Source organism: Candoia aspera, chromosome 1 (assembly GCF_035149785.1).
Source record: "Candoia aspera isolate rCanAsp1 chromosome 1, rCanAsp1.hap2, whole genome shotgun sequence".
Classification (NCBI taxonomy): domain Eukaryota; kingdom Metazoa; phylum Chordata; class Lepidosauria; order Squamata; family Boidae; genus Candoia; species Candoia aspera.
In genome coordinates this window covers 130,327,544-130,349,454 of record NC_086153.1, presented here as the reverse complement: position 1 = coordinate 130,349,454, position 21,911 = coordinate 130,327,544, and the positions used below count along the sequence as shown (strand labels likewise).

The 21,911-nt window shown below is 34.7% G+C and overlaps 2 protein-coding genes across 2 annotated transcripts in view; one reads left to right on the top strand and one right to left on the bottom strand.

Moving 5' to 3' along the window:
- MCPH1 (microcephalin 1) overlaps positions 1-21,911 on the top strand; it is a 107,664-nt gene that overhangs the window by 10,209 nt on the left and 75,544 nt on the right. The window contains exons 4-12 of the mRNA XM_063313727.1: positions 10-94; positions 531-645; positions 1,865-2,005; positions 4,954-5,028; positions 6,855-7,847; positions 11,029-11,138; positions 11,907-11,944; positions 13,510-13,672; positions 17,062-17,139. Of these exons, the coding sequence (XP_063169797.1) occupies positions 10-94; positions 531-645; positions 1,865-2,005; positions 4,954-5,028; positions 6,855-7,847; positions 11,029-11,138; positions 11,907-11,944; positions 13,510-13,672; positions 17,062-17,139 (1,798 nt within the window). The remainder of the gene's footprint in view (positions 1-9; positions 95-530; positions 646-1,864; positions 2,006-4,953; positions 5,029-6,854; positions 7,848-11,028; positions 11,139-11,906; positions 11,945-13,509; positions 13,673-17,061; positions 17,140-21,911) is intronic.
- Positions 17,557-21,911, bottom strand: part of ANGPT2 (angiopoietin 2) — a 44,131-nt gene continuing 39,776 nt past the window's right edge. Inside the window, exon 9 of the mRNA XM_063313797.1 lies at positions 17,557-18,328. Coding sequence (XP_063169867.1) covers positions 18,168-18,328 — 161 coding nt within the window. The 3' untranslated portion in view covers positions 17,557-18,167. The remainder of the gene's footprint in view (positions 18,329-21,911) is intronic.

The window sequence follows — 21,911 nt, the reverse complement described above, 5'->3', positions numbered from 1 at the left end:
CTTTCTCAGATGCCGAGAAGTTGGAGCACATGTTGATGAATCATTATATCCTGCAATAAATACTAATGAAGGGTTGCCTCAGTTTATTAAAAAGGTCTGTATATACATAGTGACTTTCTAATTATTTTAAGTGCAGTCCCTATTTTATTTCAGAATGGTCTTAATTAAAAGCCTTAGGTGAATGGAGCTTTAAAACTGACTAAGAATTATCCCAGATCCCAATGTATCTAAGTGAGACGTAGAATTCAAAAAGAGTAAATTAATGTAGTCTGGTAACCTGAGATGATTTTCAGAATTTAATTTGATAAAATCTGTTAAGAGATACTGGTTGCCATAACCTCAACCTTTGTTTTGACCTCAGTTTTTCATTTGAAAATGTACTGCATCATGTGGAGAGGCTTTAGCAGAAGTGATGTGTGAAAGCTACCTTTTATTTCTGTAGAACTGGTACAGTAAGAAGAATTAGGCTGTTTCATGTTAAGTATTATTTCAAGGCTTACAAATCAATGTAATGACTCTTCTTTCTGTAGCACAAATGCATGCAGCCCAAAGATTTCTTTGGGAAAACTCCAGAGAATGATCGGAGATTACAAAAAAGAATGGAAATTATGGCTAAAGAGTTGGAAGTGCAAAGAGCAGCAACAGGTAAGTATATGATCCATTTACACTGTTAAATCTCTTCAGCCTTCACACTGAAAAATAATGCTAACGTATTGTGAAACTTGAGCATAGTTTTTGTAATAGCTCTTTGAGCTAATATTAAAAAGTGGAGGACCTCTGTAAAATATAGAGAGAAATATAAAAGGGGGGGGATTCTTAAGCCCTCTTTCTTACTTCCATCTACTGAAATACTTTTGGGAAGGGGAGAGAAAGATGGACACAAAGAAATAAGTGCATTGCACCTTTTTCCCTCACCAGTTCCCAAATCTCTCTTCTCACTATCTCACCTCTGGCCTAAAGGAGAGATTAGGGGTCAGGCAACCCGCTGAGTCTTTCCATTCCCCTTTGGGGAAGAAGGAGTTCAGCTGTAGTCAGATATGGTAAGAACCTAGATGGCATCTTGCACACTAATCTGATACTTGCTAGAGACAGAAGAAAGGTCATACTTACCATCCATAACATTATCTTTGAATGGGAAAAAAGTGATGTTTAACCCATTCTCCCAAATTGTCCTGCAAAGTTAAGGGGAGCATAAAGAGCCCACAATTTATGCTCTAGACCCTTTCATACTGTGGATTTCTGTAGGGTATTGCAAATCAAATAACATATTTAAAATATTTTTTTCTTATGGTTTCATAGTAGTTTTTTTAAGTGTTATGCTGATCTAGAAACAATCTATGTATAAAGTAAGTTTCCATTCTGCAGATTCTGTGGATCACATTAATATCATTCCCTCTGATTCCAAAATTAGGTAACTGATGTCAATAGATATATAGCCATACTTGGCTACTTTGAAAAATAAAAAATAAGACCATGCTTGCAGAAGTGCTAACCAGTTTTTTGTTTTTTGTTTTAAAAAACAGGAATGATATCTTTTTAGAAATAAGAATATCTCAATGTTGTTGAACATGCCTTTGTAATGGATTGTTGAACTGTATTTATAAGTATCCACTGCAGAAAAAAGAATAGACTATTCTGTTAGTTGGAATTAGTTGGTTAGTATGCAGTAATAAACCAAAAGCTTTATTACTGGAAGGTCCAAATATATTGCAGCATTTTATTGTTGATCTCCCTTGTTTAGATCATTTTTAAGCTTTCAGAATGTTACAAAAATGTCCAAGCTCCCAATGTTATCTTTTCAAAATGTTGTTTATATTCTTTCTGTTTAAATGTAAAATCGCATTGATGATTTGCCATTTTTTAGAAACAGACATACCAGTTTTATTATTTGAAGATGATGGTTCACTGGCATATAGCCCAGCAAGTAAAATAAAGTATCAATGCAGTGCAATGGAGAGAAGAATAAAGGACATGAAGGAGAAAAGAGAAAATGTTTCCCCTACTGGTACGATGATAAATGCTGCTTTTCATTTGTAGGAGGCAGAAATATGTTCTCTTTTTATCGCTGAATTTTTCTCAGTGTTGCTTCCATTTTGCCAATATTCCCACTCCCTCTCCCCACAGTCTTGCTAGAGAACTGGCTGTTAAAATGAAATTGAATCTATATATTCTTTTAATAAATAAATGCATCTGTTTTATGCCCTCAGACTTATTCTGGTCTGTTTCGTTTCACTCATAATTTGAGCAATTATATATAGAACCTCAGAAACAGCAGGATAAGCATATGCTAGAGTGTGCTTTTTTCTCTAGACCCAACAAATTAATGTTACTGATTTTTATAATCAAGCATATATATATTAGAGTGGGGATGGGAGTAAGTTTTTATCACTGTTCACTGCCCAGAGTCACTGTGAGATGGGCATCTATATAAATTGATTAAATTAAGGTTCCTTCAGTTGTGGTTGCCACTGCCATAGTAGAATGAAAAAATAAAAATGCTCAGCGGAAGAAATAGAATTACAGATAAAACTGATGAAAAGCTTTTATATAAAATGGGGGAATGCTGGAAGGAGTATTATAGAAATTTATATGGGAACACTACTGATACTTTGAAGAATGGCATTTAAATGAATGCTATCAATGTTTGTATTCAAGCAGACATGGAAAAGTCATAAATGCTGTGAGAATGTTACAAAATGGTAACACTAGGAAAAAATAGTGCACCTAAAGAAATGTTGAAATACGGATGCAGTTTGCTCATGGAGTAATTGTGTGATTTAAAAAAAAATGTGCAGAAAGGCTGAATTTGTGTCAGGGCCAGCCCAAGAACAATATTGAGTCAGCGTAATCCAAACTCCAGTTCTTTATCGCTTTCACCGTACATACAGAATCTTGCCAGACTAAAGCTACTCTAACTGACCTAAGGGGAAATAACCTGGGAGACTCTAGGGCGGAGCTGCCTTGAACCTCTTAACCTTCCCAGCAACAGTCTCTGGACTGTGAATCCTCTTATCTGCCTGGAATGTGCTGCCTCCTTCCTGGGAATCAGCAGCAGTGCCGAAATCCAACACAATTCGGTACCTAACAATAAGAAGAATTCTGTTACTGTTCCGTTATACCAGGGGGCATCATGTGCACCTTGGGGGATCTTTTTTAAAAAACAACAACCTGATGAGCATTGGCACAGGCAGTGTTTGATCAGAATTTTCTTGGGGTTTTCCTCCTTGCTTTACCTGCATAAGCCCAGTAAGTAGTTGAAAACTTCTGTGATACTGTGATTAATTATTAAAAATACGTGGTATATTTATTTCTTGCCCATCCCTAATCCCAGTATAATTATTAATTTTTTTCGTGGGGCATCATACAAATGCATTTATGGAGTCCTTGGTGCTCTCTGAGTTTGGTTGTTTGCTTGTGTCATGACGTTTCACTACCCTACTAGGTAACATAGTTGCCCTATGTCCATTACCTAGTCAGGTAACGAAACGGCAAGCAAACAACCAAGCTCAGAGAGCACCAAGCACTCCACAGTTCAACCCTGAGCTCACTACAGATATTCTCTTTTATAAATTCGTTTATCATTTTAAGGGGTCATGGTATGGCAAAATTTGAGAATCCCTTCCTTGGCCAAAGGAAAAGGCAGCAAGAGTGAATGTGAAAGCTACAGGGGGGGGGGGGATCAGTTTGTTTAGTGTTTAGCAGAGTTCTAATTGAAAGGGTACAAGAGATCCATGAGCCAAATTTGGGAAATGAAGTGCTGCTTTATGCAGGGCAGAGTATTTTTTGTTCTTCATCAGGTCACTGAGAAATGTATGAATTTGAGAGAATAAGCTTATTGTATGTTTGTTGAGTTAGAGAAAGCGTATGCTGAAGTGAATAGACTTGGATTATGGAATGATTTGCTTCAATATAGAATAGAAAGTGTGTTGCTGAATGTTGCAAGTGTGGTATAACTAATGTGAGTGAAAATAAATAGAATGTTTAATGGATGGTTCAGTAATGAGAAAGATACGGATATGTGCTGTCCCTTGGGCGGGGGTTTGGATTTATCAATACGTGTACAATAAATGCTTGTGGTAAAGTCAGAGGTGTGTTGGCTGGAGATGTGAAACTGAATGTAATTTTTTATGCAGATGAGGCTGTGTATAAAGGAGAATAGTGGGAAAGACAGTTTGCATCCAGGTAGCTATAGAAAGCTATGGAGTGGTATATTGAATGGTTTTGGTATAAAGCAGTTTTACTTATTTTCTTATGCCTTTAATCTCTTTGCCTTATTATCTGTTAATCATTTTCTTGTGATGGATATCTATGTTTACTATAAATTAGAGTAGGTAGCAGCACTTTTGATCTGTGAGAATGTCTTCAAAGGAAATGTAATATATTGTATTACATTAAAATATGTTCATATTGGTAATAAACTTAAGATTTTTGGAATAGGTTTGAAAATAGAAATGGTTTATTAGCCATACCTCAAGATTTTATTCCTCTCTGAGAAAGTATTTCTATTTATTTCTATGATAAATTGCATAATACATTCTTAGGGATGGAAAAGCTTTTTTCAGTATATTGGACAGATTTGATTTTATTGGCCTGAAATTGAAATTTATCAAACTAATAAATGAATGTAACCATAAATAAATTTAAAAACACCCATGGCAACATTGGTTAGATGAGAATGTATCATTCAAATGACATATTAAGCTGAAAATCTAATTTTAAAAGTTCCTTTCTATTATTCCTGTCTTTTCACTTAGGATATAAAATAATTTCAGCATCTTCTAAAAATTCAGAATTTTTAAATTTTTAATACCAAAGCATCCAAAATATTAAAAGCACTGTAATCAAATGATGTAAGAACATGCATGTACTGAGTATGCAACTACATATTAGTATTGGCCTTAAATGCTTTTGTCAATTGCTTAGTCAACAAATATCTAATAACTCACATTTTAGCTTCACAGTTATCTCAGATGTCTGACTTTGGCCCTGCTGTTGTGTCTACAACCTCAACTTCAGCATTGACTTTAGGTAAAAAAAAAACCAGAAGAAAAACCTTGTAAATAAAGTCTAGCATGTATAATAGATGCATGTATTCTAAATTTTCACATTCATAAATATATGGCAGTTGTGTGCAAATAATAGCAATGCTATAAAGAAGTATTTTATATGGTCCTGTAGTACTCTCTAACAGGTAAGGAATCAATGGAATATTTTATTGAAGATGCTGCTGTAGACAGTGTTAGTGCTCCTAGTATGCTTTATTGTTTTGATGTTCCTAGAATTGTTATTTGAAAGAGCTCTGCTAATACAATAATTATTAGTATATTAACATGTATTTTTAGTTCTGTGTTTGAACTGTTGGAATCACCTGCCTTTTATTGCTGATCTAGAATTGATGTCTTGGCTTAAATCATGATATAATTTAGCAATATATATGTATATATATATAGACCCCCCTCCCTATTTCTCTTCATAGTGCAGAGCGATTAAATCCAAATTCTTCAGTTAACTAAAGCTTCCTGTTTTGTCCAAACATGGAAATTGATTGCCCAGTTTGGAGGAACACCAAAAAAGATGGAAGACATTCATGGCAGGATCAGACAAAAGCAAGCAGTTCTCATGAACTGTCAAGATTTATTTGATATCTGTTTTATTTCTGCCCAATGAGTTTTGGAACTATGTTCCTTCCCCAGGGCAATCTGCAAATATATAAAAACATATTTAAATGTGCTATTTACAAACATTTAGAGATATTTTAAAACAGAATGATTTTTAAATATTGAAATGCCGAAGGAAACATCCAAACTTAATAAAAGAACAATCTACAGCAATGTAATAACTGAGCTGACATTGTTCTTTTCTATACAATATGCATAGTTTAGTATTTGGCACTAATTCTTTGACTCTTCAGGCTCCTTGTCTCCTGTCTTCAAGATGGCTGCAAGAAGGAAATTGGAAGTTTCTGTTTTTAAATCACTACTGTTTGTATGCATGAACCTGAACTGGTTATGTTGTATGGATAAGCCTGTTTCAACCTGCTTAATAATTCTTCTTTGTCTCAATAAAACATTGTTAACGTTATATAATCAGAGGCTACTTGAAAATAGGCGATTACTCTGATCCAGATAATGAACCCTAATATTAGTTAATTTAGTATGATGTCAGTATAAACTAGAAAACATTGGTTAAGCGGTCCCATTTTTTAAAAAAGTCTGATACTTAATTATATAGATGATTGAATTCAGTATGCCTGAACTCCTTGACATCATCCCATGTCTTTAATTAAATATAACTGCATATATTTGATACGCACACAAAAATAAGTCAGGCCTAGTTAGGCTTATTTCAAACAAAGATCTATTGTTACATAGAAATCATTTTTTCTGTAGAAAAATAATGAATGTATGGTAACGTAACATTCACCCACTGAAGCTCCCCATCAGTGGGGCTATAACTATAAATCCTTGAATTTCCACTTGAGAATGGCAAAAGTATTATGTAAGAGCTAATTTGGTCTTTGGACAAGTAGCATCAAATATGACAATCCTGTTATTACTGACTGTACAAAGTATTTGCAAGTGGCATCTCACAAAGCATGTTAGAATGACTGAAGAACCCCTCTTCAAACCAGTGAAGCAGTTGTGTCCTTTGGGAAGCTCATAGAGCTGCTTCAGGGGGTGTGCGGTTCCCAGTTACCCATGTGTGTATGCACAGCCACTTCCCTTCATTTTGTTGGTAGTCCATTTCAAATGTTTTCCCTAGCTCTAGTGTTTTCTTTTTTATTATTATTCATACTCATTTCTTTTTTAAAGATACGGTGTGCTTTTTAATAATAATCTGTTTTCTGATTGCAGAACTTGAGAGTAGTAACGTTTTAAATTCAAGTTTTGTTAATATGATTGGAAATCCTGAAACCAAGAACCTTGGAAAGAAATCAAGCAATTATTTGGCTATTGCTGAAAATGTGCTGGATGTTTCTAGAGCTGAATTATATAGCTCTCCAGATTCCACAAGTGACTCTAAGCATGCAAGTCTAAAGCGATTGAGTGGTAAACATTTAAGGGAAGAATTAATCCTGCCTAATAACAAAGGATGTGATTTCCTTGTCAAAAAGTCAATAATTGATATGCCTTCTACCCCAAAGTGCAAAGACAATTTTAACTGGTTTTCAGACATAGCTGATAATCCTCTTCCTCAGGTGAACAACTTGGACTGTAGAATTTCTGCAGAAAATCTGACCCATTGTGAACTTACTGAAAATACCAACAACAGTAATTCTGAGAATGACTATCCTTCAATTAATCTAATTCATACTCCAGTAACAACTAAATATTCTCCTCTTTGCAAACAACAAAAATACCATAGAAGAAAATCAAGCCTTGGACTGAAGGCCTCCACATTACATGATAAAGAACCTCAGAATGACTTCTTACATGCAGTGCTCACTCCAATTAACTCTACTAAAGATCAAGATTCTTCTTTTGAAGATTATTTTTCACCTTCTAACTGTACTAAAAATAAAATAAGAGCCAGCCTTCCTTTTTCATGTCAGCAAAAGTTACAGAATGACAAAGAAATCAAGTATAAGTCTCCTAGCAGTAAATCAGAGAATATGATGCAGTGTTCTAATCAAATAAATCCAAATTACAACAGAAAGAGGAAAAGAATGACTGAGATTACTGAGGATGCAGTTAGTGAGTTCATGCTATCTACACCTCTTCAAGGGAAAAAAACAGGTATAAACTGTATGTCAGACAATGAAAATGGAAACATAGTAGAAACATCAGACTTTTTTTTAAATTTCAACATTCAGGAACAGATCTTCACAACCAGTTCTCCTACAGCTGGTAAGTTGTTATTGAAAGATAAACATCCACCAAAATAACACAGAACAATTTTAAAGTGTTAGAAAAACTTCACTCTAAAATATAATTGAGCACAGAGATATTTTTAGAATAACATTTAGAAAGAAAATATTCTATGTTTAAAATGTTTTTTAAAAAACGGCATGAAGATACAGGTTAATATACAGAAGGAAAATGGAGTGAAATATCTGTCACACATGGCTGATGATAGAAAATCATTCAGTACTTAGTACTCCATAAATGTAATCTCATGTTGGTTCCCTGAGTAACAACAGTTGTTAGCAGTGTTGATAAGAATTTTGAAGTATCTCTTTAAAAAAAAACAGTATAACAAAATTATTTCAATGCAACTAGGAAGTTGTTTATTGAGAGTGGAAATTCCAAAGAATTGTACAATCTGAAAATTTACAGCTCTAAAGGAAGGACAGTTCTTATAAAGAAGACTATAAGTTTTCTGGACATTTTGCTGGAAGAATAAAACCTATAAATTTTTATTTTAAATTCTTAAAATTCCACTTAAGAGTGTCAAAATCAAAACTTAACCTCACTGAGTCTATATATTTTCATTACTGGAAAACACCTGATATTGTGATTTTGTATAATAGTTATGCTGCTGTCTAGAAAATATATATTAAATTATTTCTACATTTTAAAATAAGTTTTCATAATTTAAGAAAAAATCAGCTTGATCCCATAAAATCTATTTATAAAGAAAGTCCTAGAAATAGATTATTATGTACAGGATTTATAGGTTTAATGTCAATAAGTATCTTTAACGGCTGTTAAATGAATTAGGAGAATAACTATACCATCTGAATTCTTAAATATAATGGAATGTGCTTTTGCTGATTCATCTGAAATAGTGATCTGAACTTTGTAAGGTGAATATAGTGCCTTAATTTCAAGAAAAATACTGTGTATGTATAAACATAATATTCAGTCTCACACAAAACACAAATTCCTTATCTCAGGAGGAGTATTAATATTTTAACCCATTCATAAATCTCATTTAAATATTTTGTATATATCTACTTGGATATAAATGTGATATATTTTCTCTATATTGTATTGCTACATAGATACTTTGGATTAATAAAAGTATAGATGAGGACTTTGTTTATCTGAATTGTGCATTACTGTACTATAAAGTGTGTACAGGCTGTCTTTTCTATCTGCAAATCCAGGGCGAAATGGGACATATATAACCACTGAAGCCAAAACGTCAGTTCTAGTTATGTTGTATATATGTGTGTCCTGTTTACCTAATAGCTTTCAATATTTAAAAAAAAGTGTCATTGGGAAAGAGGTACTGTCATTTTCATGATATGCCATTTTGATTATTTTACATGTAGCATTATCTTGCTGAACATGTACCTTTTAGTTAATGTGATATCAAATTCAGTAAATTGGAACTGAATATGTATATCTATACAAGAATTGTGGACCCGCTGGAATCTGGGTTTTCATTTCTAATCTAATGGCATTACTAAGACTCTAAGACACTTAATCCATTTGTTTGTCATCATTGCACTGGTATCAGTTACTTAAGATTATGTGAAAAATAAATATCCTCATTAGCTATAGCTATAGCTGTCTATTACCAGGGTTGATTGTAACAGACCTATATGTCAATTTTACATTTACAGCCTAAGTCCCATGGAAGGATTAATAATGCTTTTCCATTTTGGCAGTGTTATATGTCAAACACTGGCTAGGATTTGAAGAACCCCAGTTCCCAGATACAGCTTAGTACTTTATGAATAACCATGGTTTCTAAACAAGAAACCTCTCTTGTAGATGTGAGATATATTTCAACATTTGAAGCTTGCTTATATTTGGATTGAAAGCCACCACACACTTACTTGGAGTTTGGGAAAACAATTCTAAAATAGACTCTTTAAAGTTAATGTGGCCAAATCATGCCTAGAAAATGCCATACTACTGTTACTATTTTCACTGGCTATTGATCCATTCATTTATGCCATCCCAGTTTTAGAACATCAATATACAATTTAACTTTTTTTTCTGAATTCTTTTCTCTCTCATTTCCTTATAAACCTAAAAGGGTTGTTGTAGAAATGCTTAATACATTTTGGGTAGAAAAGTTGCTCAGAGAATGGTATGCATCAGTATTAATATATTTACAATACTACAGTTACATTCATAATATATTGACAGTGTAGCTAGAGAAGGATGGGCTTTCTTCATGTTCTATAAGGGCAACCCCCTCCCTTTTTTTTTAATTGTTTTTTATGCCAAGGGATCTTATATCAAGAAATTGGTTATTCATAGCAATCTTTCCCATCCAGCCCTAGACTTCATTATGTATTCCATAAAGCTTAGGCTAGTGTCATATTACATGTTGTAATAATTGTCTTGAGCCTACAGTAGACTACATGTCTTAACTGTTAGTTGCTGGAACTAAGATTAAATGTTACCTGAAGGTAGTGAGCAACTAAGTATGAATGCAGCTGAGCATAACTAAATAAGGCTGAATTTAAAGGCAGACACCCTACAGTTAGAATTCAAATAATACCTTTGGGTTCTACAGCTGTTCAATTCTGGAAATGTTCTGAACTTGAGGTTTTGAATTTGAGTTTGAACTGAATAGAAATTTTTCCAGGAAGATCTGAATAGCTATTTTGAACTAAACATTTCAAATTTGAAATATTTTGCCCCCGCTGCAATTTTAATTTTAAAGGAAGTTTGCCTCTAGTAATACAAAGTTGCATGATAAAAATCTAAAATTCTGCCATGAAGAGTTACAAAACTTTAAGGTGAATTAGTACCTGTGATGGGCTGTGAGAGTAACCTTGGTGCAATCTGTGGGAAACTCCACTGGTCAGCCTGCCATAAACATAAATAAAAGCAAATATTCAACTTAGGAGCTGCAAGAAGCCAATATGGAAGATGAGCTTTTGAAAGATACCACATACCTAAAAATGATTTTTTAAATTTTATTTAGAACTGCAACTACTCTTTTTTAGTAAAGCCACAATGTAAAGAGAACACAAAGACCTCTTTACACAGACCAGGGATGTATACCTCATTATGAAAAAATACTTACACAGGAAGAATGCAAAGCTACAATTGTGCCAATACGTTAACAGCCCCTTTTTCATAACATGGTTTAGGATTAACTCTGAATGGATCTGGTTTCTAGATATTGCCAATTTTTCGACGAATGATGCCAAAGATGTTGCTTGTGAACTTTTGGGGGACCATATGAATGAGCCTAATAGGAAATTAAAGATTAATAGGAGAATCAAAAAGGTGAGTCAGCATATCAGCTGTAAGAGCAGTAGAAGGAAGTGCCTATCGTTCCTCCTTTTTCCCAGGCTCAGTGATGTCTTCTTGGATCAGAAAATCTGGGGAACCCAATAGTCTGCAGAAGTAGATGGGGAGTAAATCCTAAAGGGAGACCACAAAACCTAGTGCTTAGTGGACAGAAAGCCAATTCCATTTGATTCATTAAGAATATTCAATTTGGGGAATGGGTGAATCATTTCCATAAACCATGGAGTCAAATATTTACAGTTAAAATACAGTACTGGTAACCTCATGTTGAACTATCTGGTAGCTATAGATTAAAGGCATCAGACCAAACTATTTTCTAGGAATCGTCTTATTTTTGATCAAGTGACCTGTAACTTGTTCTGCAACTTTACAATACAGTGTTTTCATAGCATTCTCCCTCCCCCCTTAATTGTTGAGAAAATATGGTCAAGGATCACGGAAGTGAGCTAATTTTTCATGATCAGCACAGATATGTACAGAGGTACCCTCTCTTAGTTTGCAGCAGAGAACTGAGGGTTACTCAGGAGTTCCATATATGAAGAAACTCTACATGTGTACACAGGGATCCTTCATGCGGGTGTGTTTATGAAAAGAAGCTATAACTTGCTGCCCAAATGTTGAGATCTACAATATGAAAAAGCTTTAATCTTCGTATGATTTAGATGTTCATCAGAACTGGACACTGCTGGGGACAAACAAATGTCATATTTGTTGATCTATTATTTTTTCCTCTTAAATCATTAGCCTTTGAGAACATTAGTCATGACAAGCATGTCCTCTGAGTAAGTACCAGATATTGTGATTATGTTTCTGTGTATACATATCTTCATATCTCTGTAGATCATAAAACTGCCTTCATTGTCTAGTATCCTCCAATGTTTGAATTTCAACTTCCTGAAATCTGAGCCAATATGGCCTCAGTAATGCAGGCCTATGGCAACATTTGGGAAACAACACTTCCATTAATAGCTTATATTTGTATGCTACAATTAGAAAAATGTAGACATACAATGATTTCAATCCCTAGAGTTCAAAGTTAGCTTTGGATATACAGTATATACTTTCTAAATGTCTTAAAGACACATGTTAATTTTAATTACTTAAACTCATTTATTTTTATGTAAGAGGAATAGTTAAAACTACTTTAGATGGGATGGTGCATTTAGCAAAAGTATGGTACTGTTAAATATTTATAGATTATGTTAGCATAGAGATAGACATAGGAAACACAAAGCAAGTTTCTTACAATCCATTTGTTGTGTGATGAACGAATGCGTGCTTACTCAGAAGTAAGTCCCACTGTGTTCAAATGGGTGCTATTCCCTATTAATTGTGCTTCAAATTGCAGTATGAAATAAGAGCAGCTTATTTGTATAGATCAAATTCAGAGATTGTTTAAAAAATTCAGTATTTGTTTATTTGTTATAATTACTTCTACATGCTGCATTCCAAAATGACTCCCAGTAGTTTTCAGTAGTGATCTAAAATAATTAAAATCATAGAAATTAAAACACAAAATATCAAATTAATAGCAGCATCTACCATCCTGCTGTCCTGTCCCAGTAGTCACTATCAAGTCCTACATGCTCTCTCAACACCTTTTATGGCTTTCCTATGGGAGCAAAATTGGGGCCAAATGAACCACTGGCAGATGCTATTCCAGAGGGAAAGAGTTATCACAGAGACCACCACCCCTCAATAAACCTCATGAAAATGGGTACCTTAAACATCCTTTTCTGGGATGAACATACAGGACAGGATGTTTCTACTTGGAAAATGTGGTCCTGGAAATACATGGGAGCCAAGCCACATAGTGCTTTATAGATTAAAACCAGCACTTTGAGTTTGACCCAGAAGCTCATTGGAAAACAATGTAGCACTCAGAAGACTGATGCTATCTGACTGTAGTAGCTCTTACTTGCTAATAGGTCGGCTGCTACATTTTGTACCAATTACAGATTTGATTCATCTTCAAAGGCATGTAAAGGCATGCAAGTTTAGTATGAAGGCGATGAGTTATCATGCTATTTTATTTTACCACTACATAAGTAGACATGTGCAAAACATTCAAGGGTAGAAAAACTCTGACCCCTGAAACATTTGTTCCAACCTCACTGGAAATATTGAAACACCAGAATGGGGCTGTCTCAACCTCCATTATGCAGCCAGAATAGCTGATGCTGAGGTCAGACTACTTCCAGTGAAGTTGGAACATTCCAAAATAAACATCTTTGGCCATTTTAATCTTGTATATTTTATACACCTCTTGTAATGCTTATATTGTAAATATTAATTTCTGTAGAAGTGGATTAAGTTATTATTAAGGTCTATTCTCTGTTCCTTAAAGGAAGCGGGATGTAATTGTGCAGGTGATGAAGAAACTGGGAGGCTTTCTGTCCTCTGATGAAGTATGCAAAAATACAAGTCATGTAATTGCAGGGAGCCCCCGCCGGACTTTAAACATACTTATGGGAATTGCTCGAGGCTGCTGGATTGTCTGTTATGATTGGGTAAGTAACACAGATGACTATCAATACTATTTCTTTTTTAATTAAAAATATGATCATTTCTTTGGTAATATTAACTAATGGTAAATGAATGTATGAGATGCAGTGTGTGAAATATTGAAAGGTTGCTCTTAATCAAGGTTGCTTAAGTTTATTAAGTATTAATATTTAAAGCAAAAGAAGCATGTAGATGTTCATAACATTATTACCACTTTTGTAAAAAAAAATTGAGGATGAACCAGGAATGTGAAATGTTTTGGTGGTCAAGGATCACACTTCTCATTATGTGGATAGTGGAGGGTTGCAAACTGAATAAGCTACTGTATATAACGCTTGTAGGTGGGACTCAGATTTCAAAGCTCACATCCATGACTCACAAGAGTGAAAATTATAATTTTCAGCAGACACGGTGAGAATAGGCTCTAAGGTCTCAAAAGAGTTTCTGGTGCCAGTTCTAAACTTGGGGCTGCAGGTTACCCAATGCAATTTTTATAAAAACTCTGAAGTTTGGAAATCCATGAACGGTGTTAGAGAGAACTCTACATTGGAATAGTTTTGCGGTTAAAATGCTAAATCCAGATTTTTTTCTAAGAGATCCTTCAAGCTCTTCTATTCTCCCCCTGCCAGGCCAAAGTATACTGGAAGTACAAGAAATACAAGGAAATAAGAAAAATTCTCTACAAAAATAAAACCTTGCACTTTCCTGGACCTTACCTGTTCCTTGGATTATTAATGTACATCTACTGGTTCAGATAAATTGGAGGCTCCAAAACTGAATATTAAAATGTTCAGCTGGGTGCCTTATTTGTTTATATTTTCAACTCGCTGTATGGTCACTGATCCCTCTTCTGAGTGTAAAAAAAAATTATTTATTTATGAGATTTAGCCTTCCTGCTATTGCTACAAAAGTTCTAATTAAACAAGACAGTAACAATACTGGCACTCAATTTAACAGTAAGCTTGTATTCATACCATACATATTGATTTTCAAAGTCACAGAAGCAGAAGGCTCTAATATCCTACTTTCCCGGACTGGAAAGGAATCAAATGCAGCTGCAGAAACAGGAAGGCCTTTAATGCCAAGGGATTTGTGTCACAGATGGATCGTATTTTCTGTAATCATATTCAGAGAAATTATCTCCATTCAGATGCTTCTGAATCAGGATTGTAAAGACAACTGATTACACTACCCATTATTGTATATTAAATAATTTTAAAACTGCAACTTTTCTGTAGCTGATTTTTTAAAGAGGTGGGCTATATAGTGTGGTGTTTACTTTCTCATGTTTAACTATTCAGTACTGGCTTGGCTATTTGATTATATAGGATTACTTTGTATCACCTGTAAACTGAATATTTTTCTCACTGACTGGCTTCCTATTACCAATATCCAGACTGACTTGAATGCACAGAGGCATATGGGCCATGGTCAAGATATAGAGCTGACAACTTTTGAAATCAAAATGTTTAGTATTTAGACAGGTCCTGCTACAAGATTCTAGAGATGTATGGGTGAAACCCAGTAAATATTTCAGGTGGAATGGAGAGAGGTCCCAGAGATTTGGTGATGAAGCCCAGGAAAAAAGCTATCTATTCCAGGTGTAAACATTAGAGCTAAGATGAGGAACAAACTGCATTGTCTTGTTCTTTCCTGGGAGCTGGCCCCAAAATATATGATGGAAGAAAGAACTCAAGACTGATTTTCTTTAAGTGATCTGCTCAGAATCCTATTAAGATACCAGAAATACCATTTTGTCTGATGTATTGCAATTAAGGAATATGTATATGTCTATAAATAAGCAGGTAATTCACCATGACAAGATTATATGCAGAGTATTTCAATTTCTTATCCAATCATTAATGCTTCAGGACCATTCATTCTAGTCTGATTTGATGGGAAATATGAGTATAGGGAGATTCAGCAAGTGTTTGGCATTGTTAATGATGCTCTTGCCTCAGATAATAAGAGTATTAAATATTTTTACAGGTGAAAAATATGAAAGAGGACACTCATTTTTTAAACTATAATTTTTAAAGAGGGGCCGATAGAGGAAATGGCACATTTAAGTAGATAACTGCAAAGGATGTCATTTTGTTCCTGTGGAAAAAGTCATTGACTGGTTTTAAACTGCATTTGTTTTGATCTTTTGTTATAGTCTCTTTGTAATGTTCCTTCCGGGACTGGGCACATTAAATCACTATTCTGAACATGCCAGCTGTTGACCACTGATCTAATGATGAATGGCATTTTTGCAGTTTCTCCTCCTATTTTGCACATGTACAGTTTTGCACTGAGAAATGGATTTGGGGGTGGAGAATTTGGAACTTGTTAACAGGTTTGCACAAAAAATATTGATATTGAGACATTTTGTGTGCATAAGTATGCTTTGCGAAGGAATTATTTTGTAGCAAATTAGCATTTCTGGGACTAATTAATCTTAGGCCAAACAGTGATAAATTCTGGCTAGTGTCTAAAGAAATACTGAGAAAAGTGGGTGGCACTTCAGCCTATACGCTGAGAATTTTCTGGTTTTCATCACATCTCCTCCCTAGATGCAGCCGCTGTAATTAAAGACTTGGAAAGTCCTCCAATTCACTTATACGGAATAGTTTTCGGCAGATTCAGTGGGCTATATAAGGAAAACAGTTGTATTTATAGTCTCGTTGCTGGATACACAACCCTGATTTTTATCAATTTCTCTGATACACAGGGACAGTAGTATAATGTATGTAGATCTACCAACCAGCTAGTTAAGATTTTCAGTTTCCTCAAATATTTTCAGTTCATCTAGTCAAAACTGTCAAATAAGCTTGGTCTCCCATTGCAAAGCCCCTGGGGCCAAGATGCATGGCCTGGTTCTACATATATTTTAAAAGCTGTTGTTTTATTGATTGAACCCTGCTCTGAGACTGATGAAGTTGCTATGGCAAGAAATGATTTAATAAAGAAGAAAATGGACAACTGCTTCAAGTGGTTCAAACGACATTGGGGCTGTGCTTCTTTGAACAGACATTTCCCTGTTTCTTCACACAGCAAATTTGCTTCCAAAAAGCTTTATGATTAGGGTCTGTTGATTGAAACAAACATATAAAAAGATTCAAATTCCACACACCATTAATCATGCCCTTAAACATCTCTTTTCAGCCTGAGCATAGTGCACAAATTTAGAAGCCTGTTTCTATTATAGAGTAAACTTCTGAGAAGTTTCAATAAACTAAAATAGATTGTGTGCAATGTTTTCTTTCACATGGCATATCTAAAGCATAGCTATCTGGGATCTATAAAACAAAGCCTGAGTATGCTAACTATTCAGCTGTTAATCTTTTAAAGTGGCTACTTTACACATTTCTAATACAGCTATTAATTCTAGCTTGGTTCCATCACTGTCCAGGTTCTGTGGTCTCTGGAACATGGCTATTGGATTTCTGAAGAACCATTTGAACTGTCAGTGGATTTCCCTGCAGCTCCTGTAAGTAATAAAGATTTTGCTTTTTAATTTATCATAGAATATGATAATGATCTGGTTATCATACATCAAAGTATAAGCAATGGAGAATCTTGATAGGTAACTGTATATCAACCAATCCCAGATGAATGTTCCTCAAGAGATGTGCACCCTTTCAAACTTTTAATTAGTAGTTTCCCTTTCAGCTAGAGTAAATAGAAGCAGATCTTTTTAAGGTGTCCAAAATACTGAGAAACTGTAATTAACAGGGTATTATTATAACAGAAAGGAACAAGAAAGAACAATAGTCCAATTTTCTTATACATTATACGAAGTTCACATATAGAGTTCTGTAAATTGCAAGGATATTTTGAGCTTTAAAATACTGATAAAAATATCTGATATGTATGGTATAAAAATAGCAGTTATATACTCAGTATTGGGTTTTTTAAAAAAAAGACATGTAAAATATAGAAATATTTTTATACAGCCTTATTAAATATACTAACATGTGCTACCAAATATCCTTGAATGTGTGATTACTAAAGGCAAGAATCTGATTATAAGAATTAATTACAAAATATTATTTACATAATTACAAGGAACAGCATGAAATAAGAATAAGATACAGTATAGTTTACAAAGCAGTGCTCTTTTTAAGGTAGCCATTAGAGTTCCATGTTAAGATATAAGTAACGTTTAAGGCTGAAGAAATTTTAGATAATCTAGATATATTTCACAGTTCCAGTTATGCACAAACTTCATAAATGTTCATGAAAACAAAGTTCTTAAGCTTCTTCAGAATTCTTCTAACATTCTCTTTTTAAAATCATTATGGCATTAGTTATTTCTTCTTGCATGACTCTGAACTGTGATGAAATTCAGCAATGCTGAAATCAAGACTCGAAACACACTGATTCCTGTAGGATCCATATGCATATAGTCCAGACAGGAAAATTGGTCATGGTGCATCTGTGGTTTTTCATACTTGTCAAATAATGTATGTTAAAATTATTTCAGCATAATTTTCCAACATAAAAGTGTGAACCTTTTTAGAAATCTGTTGGGCGGATCATCATAGTTGTGGCCTTGAGAGAATAGCCTGCTCCTTTCCAGTAGTACCATTTAATCCCTTTAAATTTGTTTGTGTTCTGTCGCAGTGGATAATATAGACCATTTAGATTGGAAGGGCCACATGCATCAAACCACCATCCTGTATAGAAATAAAAGGAAGTGTGAAAGAGGAACAGATGCACTCTATTTTTATTTTGTAAATTAGACATACAGCTTTATTTTTTAAAACAATTAATTAGAATATTCACATATAATTGACATATTTTCCATACTTCCACCTCATTCTTCAACCTAAGGTTCAACTTCCAAATGCTAATTCAGAGCACCCTTCTGACAGTAACTGCTTTAGAGAGCTAAACAGGAAATGCCTCATGAAAGAGGCTGCTCTCAAAGCCAATGTTTGGTATTCTGGAAGCCATCTTGATCCTTGTTTACCACTTAGGCCTCAAATGAGCTACATTGGATGGGTAAGATGCCCCATTGTTTGTCAGCACTGAGTTGATTCAGCAACTGATTCAGGTTTACAGGCTCCCAAAGTTGAACATTCTTTAAAATGTAATATGTCTATAGTTAATAGGGGTCCAAATTAAATCTGGAGTGATTCCATCTATTGCCTAAATCCCAGAGAAAGACAGTTCTGCAAAAGTCATTAGGACAAATCAATTATCACTAGTTTCTTTCTTTTATGAAGATATATATACTCTCTTGAATTTTTTTCAAAGAAGCTTATAATAAAATGTAAAAAAAATACTTTCAAAGCCTAGGAAAAAAACAATGGTATCTTTACACATATCATGAACATTTTAAGCAAAATAAAATATTTCATTACAGCTTCAAAGCTGAGGACAATAAAAAACCCTTCTACAGGGTATTCTAGGACTGGGTGCCATTCCCACAACACAGTAGTGGCTGTTTCCCTCAGTCAAGAAGGGATAACCAGAAGATGACAGATACTTAGACACCACTTGTGAAATGTCAATGGATCGTATTGCTTTATCTATTTGTGTGGGCAACCTGGAAACCTGCAACTGATACAGATTTCTCAGAGTTGCATACATCCTTCGTAATGAGGAGTGATAGTAATTCAGTCTGTTGTCTTTGTCTTTTTCTTTTTTGGTCCCTTCGAGTTAGTGTTGACTCCTGGCAACTGCCTGGACAAGCCCCTGCATTTTCTTGGCAAGATTTCAGAAGTGGCTTGCCATTGCCTCCTTCCTTAGGCTGAGAGACAGCAACTGGCCCAAAGTCGCCCAGCTGGCTTTGTGCCTAAGGCGGGACTAGAACTCATGGTCCCCCAGCTTCTAGCCTGATGCCTTAATCACTACACCAGACTGGCTCTCTCTAAAAAATAGTAGACTGTGCCAAACTAGATAGCTGATTTTTATACAGTAGTTTTTATACATCTTTATACACTAATATGCTCTGTCATATTAGAGTTATAGTCTATAATTACTATTCATAATTGCACCCTAATTGACAGGGAGGATTTTAAACACTTTCTCTAACTTCCACCAAGATTTTAAACAGATTCTTTCTGATTCCTACCAAGTTTTTATGCAAGGCATTCAGGTTTTATAAATATAGCTTAGTTCCTTGTTAAGAATACAAAATGTGACTTCCAGTGGGGACATGGTGGACTGAACAGCTGTGCCTGTGGGCTTAGCGGGCAGAAGTGACAACACAGCAGTTTTTTTTGCGCTCAGGCAGGTTTTTCCTGAAGCCCAGGAGTGTTTTTCCAGAAAAAGGAAAACAGGGATCACCCCATCTGTCCTCCAGATGGCTGCCTGCAGCCAGAAGATCGCAAACAGCATTTGCACTCAACTGATAAGAGCTAGCTGGGAGGTTGGGACGTCACCATTTCCACGCTGTGCTGTAACCTTAAAGGGACACTAAGACTGGCCACCCTATTTCTAAATCACCCAATTTATATTTCTTTTAAGTATGTGTACCCTAAAACAGGCTTTCTACAGCAAGGAGAAGCGGGTTCTCTTGGTGCTTATCATTATTTTGGGAATCAATTTTTTAAAATTCTTTTTAAGTTGGACTTTGTTTTCCCTCCAAATATTAGGAGGATTAAAAGTAGATAATTGTCTCCCTGTTATTATTTTTGTACTAAATTTGAAGATATTAGCATCTGAAGTTTGAAAATGAAAATAAATTTTCCTACACGTTGAATCAGCTGTTTTGAACTTTCAGCTTTCTGCTTCTACGTTCCCTGGGGAACCGTCTGCATATCTCACTTCGCTTATGTAAACACATTTCCGAATTCTTTCATATCGTCGACTTTTACTGGTTAAGCTCCTAGGGGGTGCCAAAATCACTTCGTGAGACATGGAGGATTTTAAACAGACTTTCTCTAACTTCCACTGAGATTTTAAACAGATTCTTTCTGATTCCTACCAAGTTTTTATGCAAGGCATTCAGGACATCATGGAAAATATGAGGTCTAAAATGTGTCATCTGTTTGGGGATGTTGTGGATTAAACTGAGGAATTTAACAGCGACAGAAATGTCTCTTCTAAGAGTGAGATTGGGACTTCTGTTGAAATGCTGGATGAAGATCGGATAGTTGAGTTGAAGAAATTAAAGGGAGAGATCGAGTTGCAAGCCATAAGTGAAATTGATCTTCTAGTGCAATGCCATGGAAAAGAAGGGTTTATTGTGTATGGGAGGTCTCCTGAAGAGAAGTCGGAGTTTTTGAGGGGGCAGTTGGGCTGTTCGATGTCTTTAAGAAAAAAGCTCTATGCGCATTGTGGAAGTATGTAAATGCTCTGGTTTATTCTGAAGTTCGATAAGGGTTTAAGAATATTTATCTGGATTGCTTTCAGGATTTGGCTGATTTCATTTATCTTTAATGATTTGGATTAAGATTATTAAGTTATAATAAATAATAAATGTCTGGTTTTGGGTTTAATATGATTAAGATTATTAAAATTGTATTATCAAGTATAATGGCAGACAATTTATATGTTTTTTAGTTTGATCTTTATTATAGTAGACAGGAATGTATAGAATAGTAGTAGGAAGGAAATAAATAAATGTTATCTTTGGGGGGAAGTTGATTAGGTTTAAATATATGTATTTTTTCTTTTAATATAAGGGGAGGGAGCAACTGTATTTAGTGATTTTTATAATGTGCCAATGGAATGATTTGTAGAAATAATGTGATTTTGGTTTAATATAGAATAAGGGATTGATTATGGAAAATCGTTGTATATTCTTTCTGTTAAAAGTCAGAAGTCACCTCTTTTTGTAATTTTGAAAAATTTTCTCTTGTGTTTCTTCACTTTTTTAGTTTTTTCTTTTTTTTCTTTGTAGTTTGTTGTTTATCTGTAGCTTTTATCTTTGCTTGAAACTTAATAAAACTCTTATTAAAAAAAAAGAATACAAAATGCAATCCGCTAGATTAGATTAGATCAAATGCCTATCTAAGCCCAGCATCCTGTTCCCCTCTGCAGTCAACCAAACTGCTATGGGAAGCTCACCAGTCATATTTTTTATTTATTTCAGTTTTTACAAAGCTGTTTGCCACCCACTCCCAAATTATTCTGTAAGGACTCACAGTATAACTGTACAAACATAAGAAACCATATGTGTAATTTAAAAAAAACACCCAAACTAAAAACTAAATGCCTTGGGTGAATAGATAGTTCATCGGTGTCCGTCTAAACTAATAAGAAGGGGGCTCAATTCCAGCAGCAACTGTTCCAAAATGAAGGCCTCAC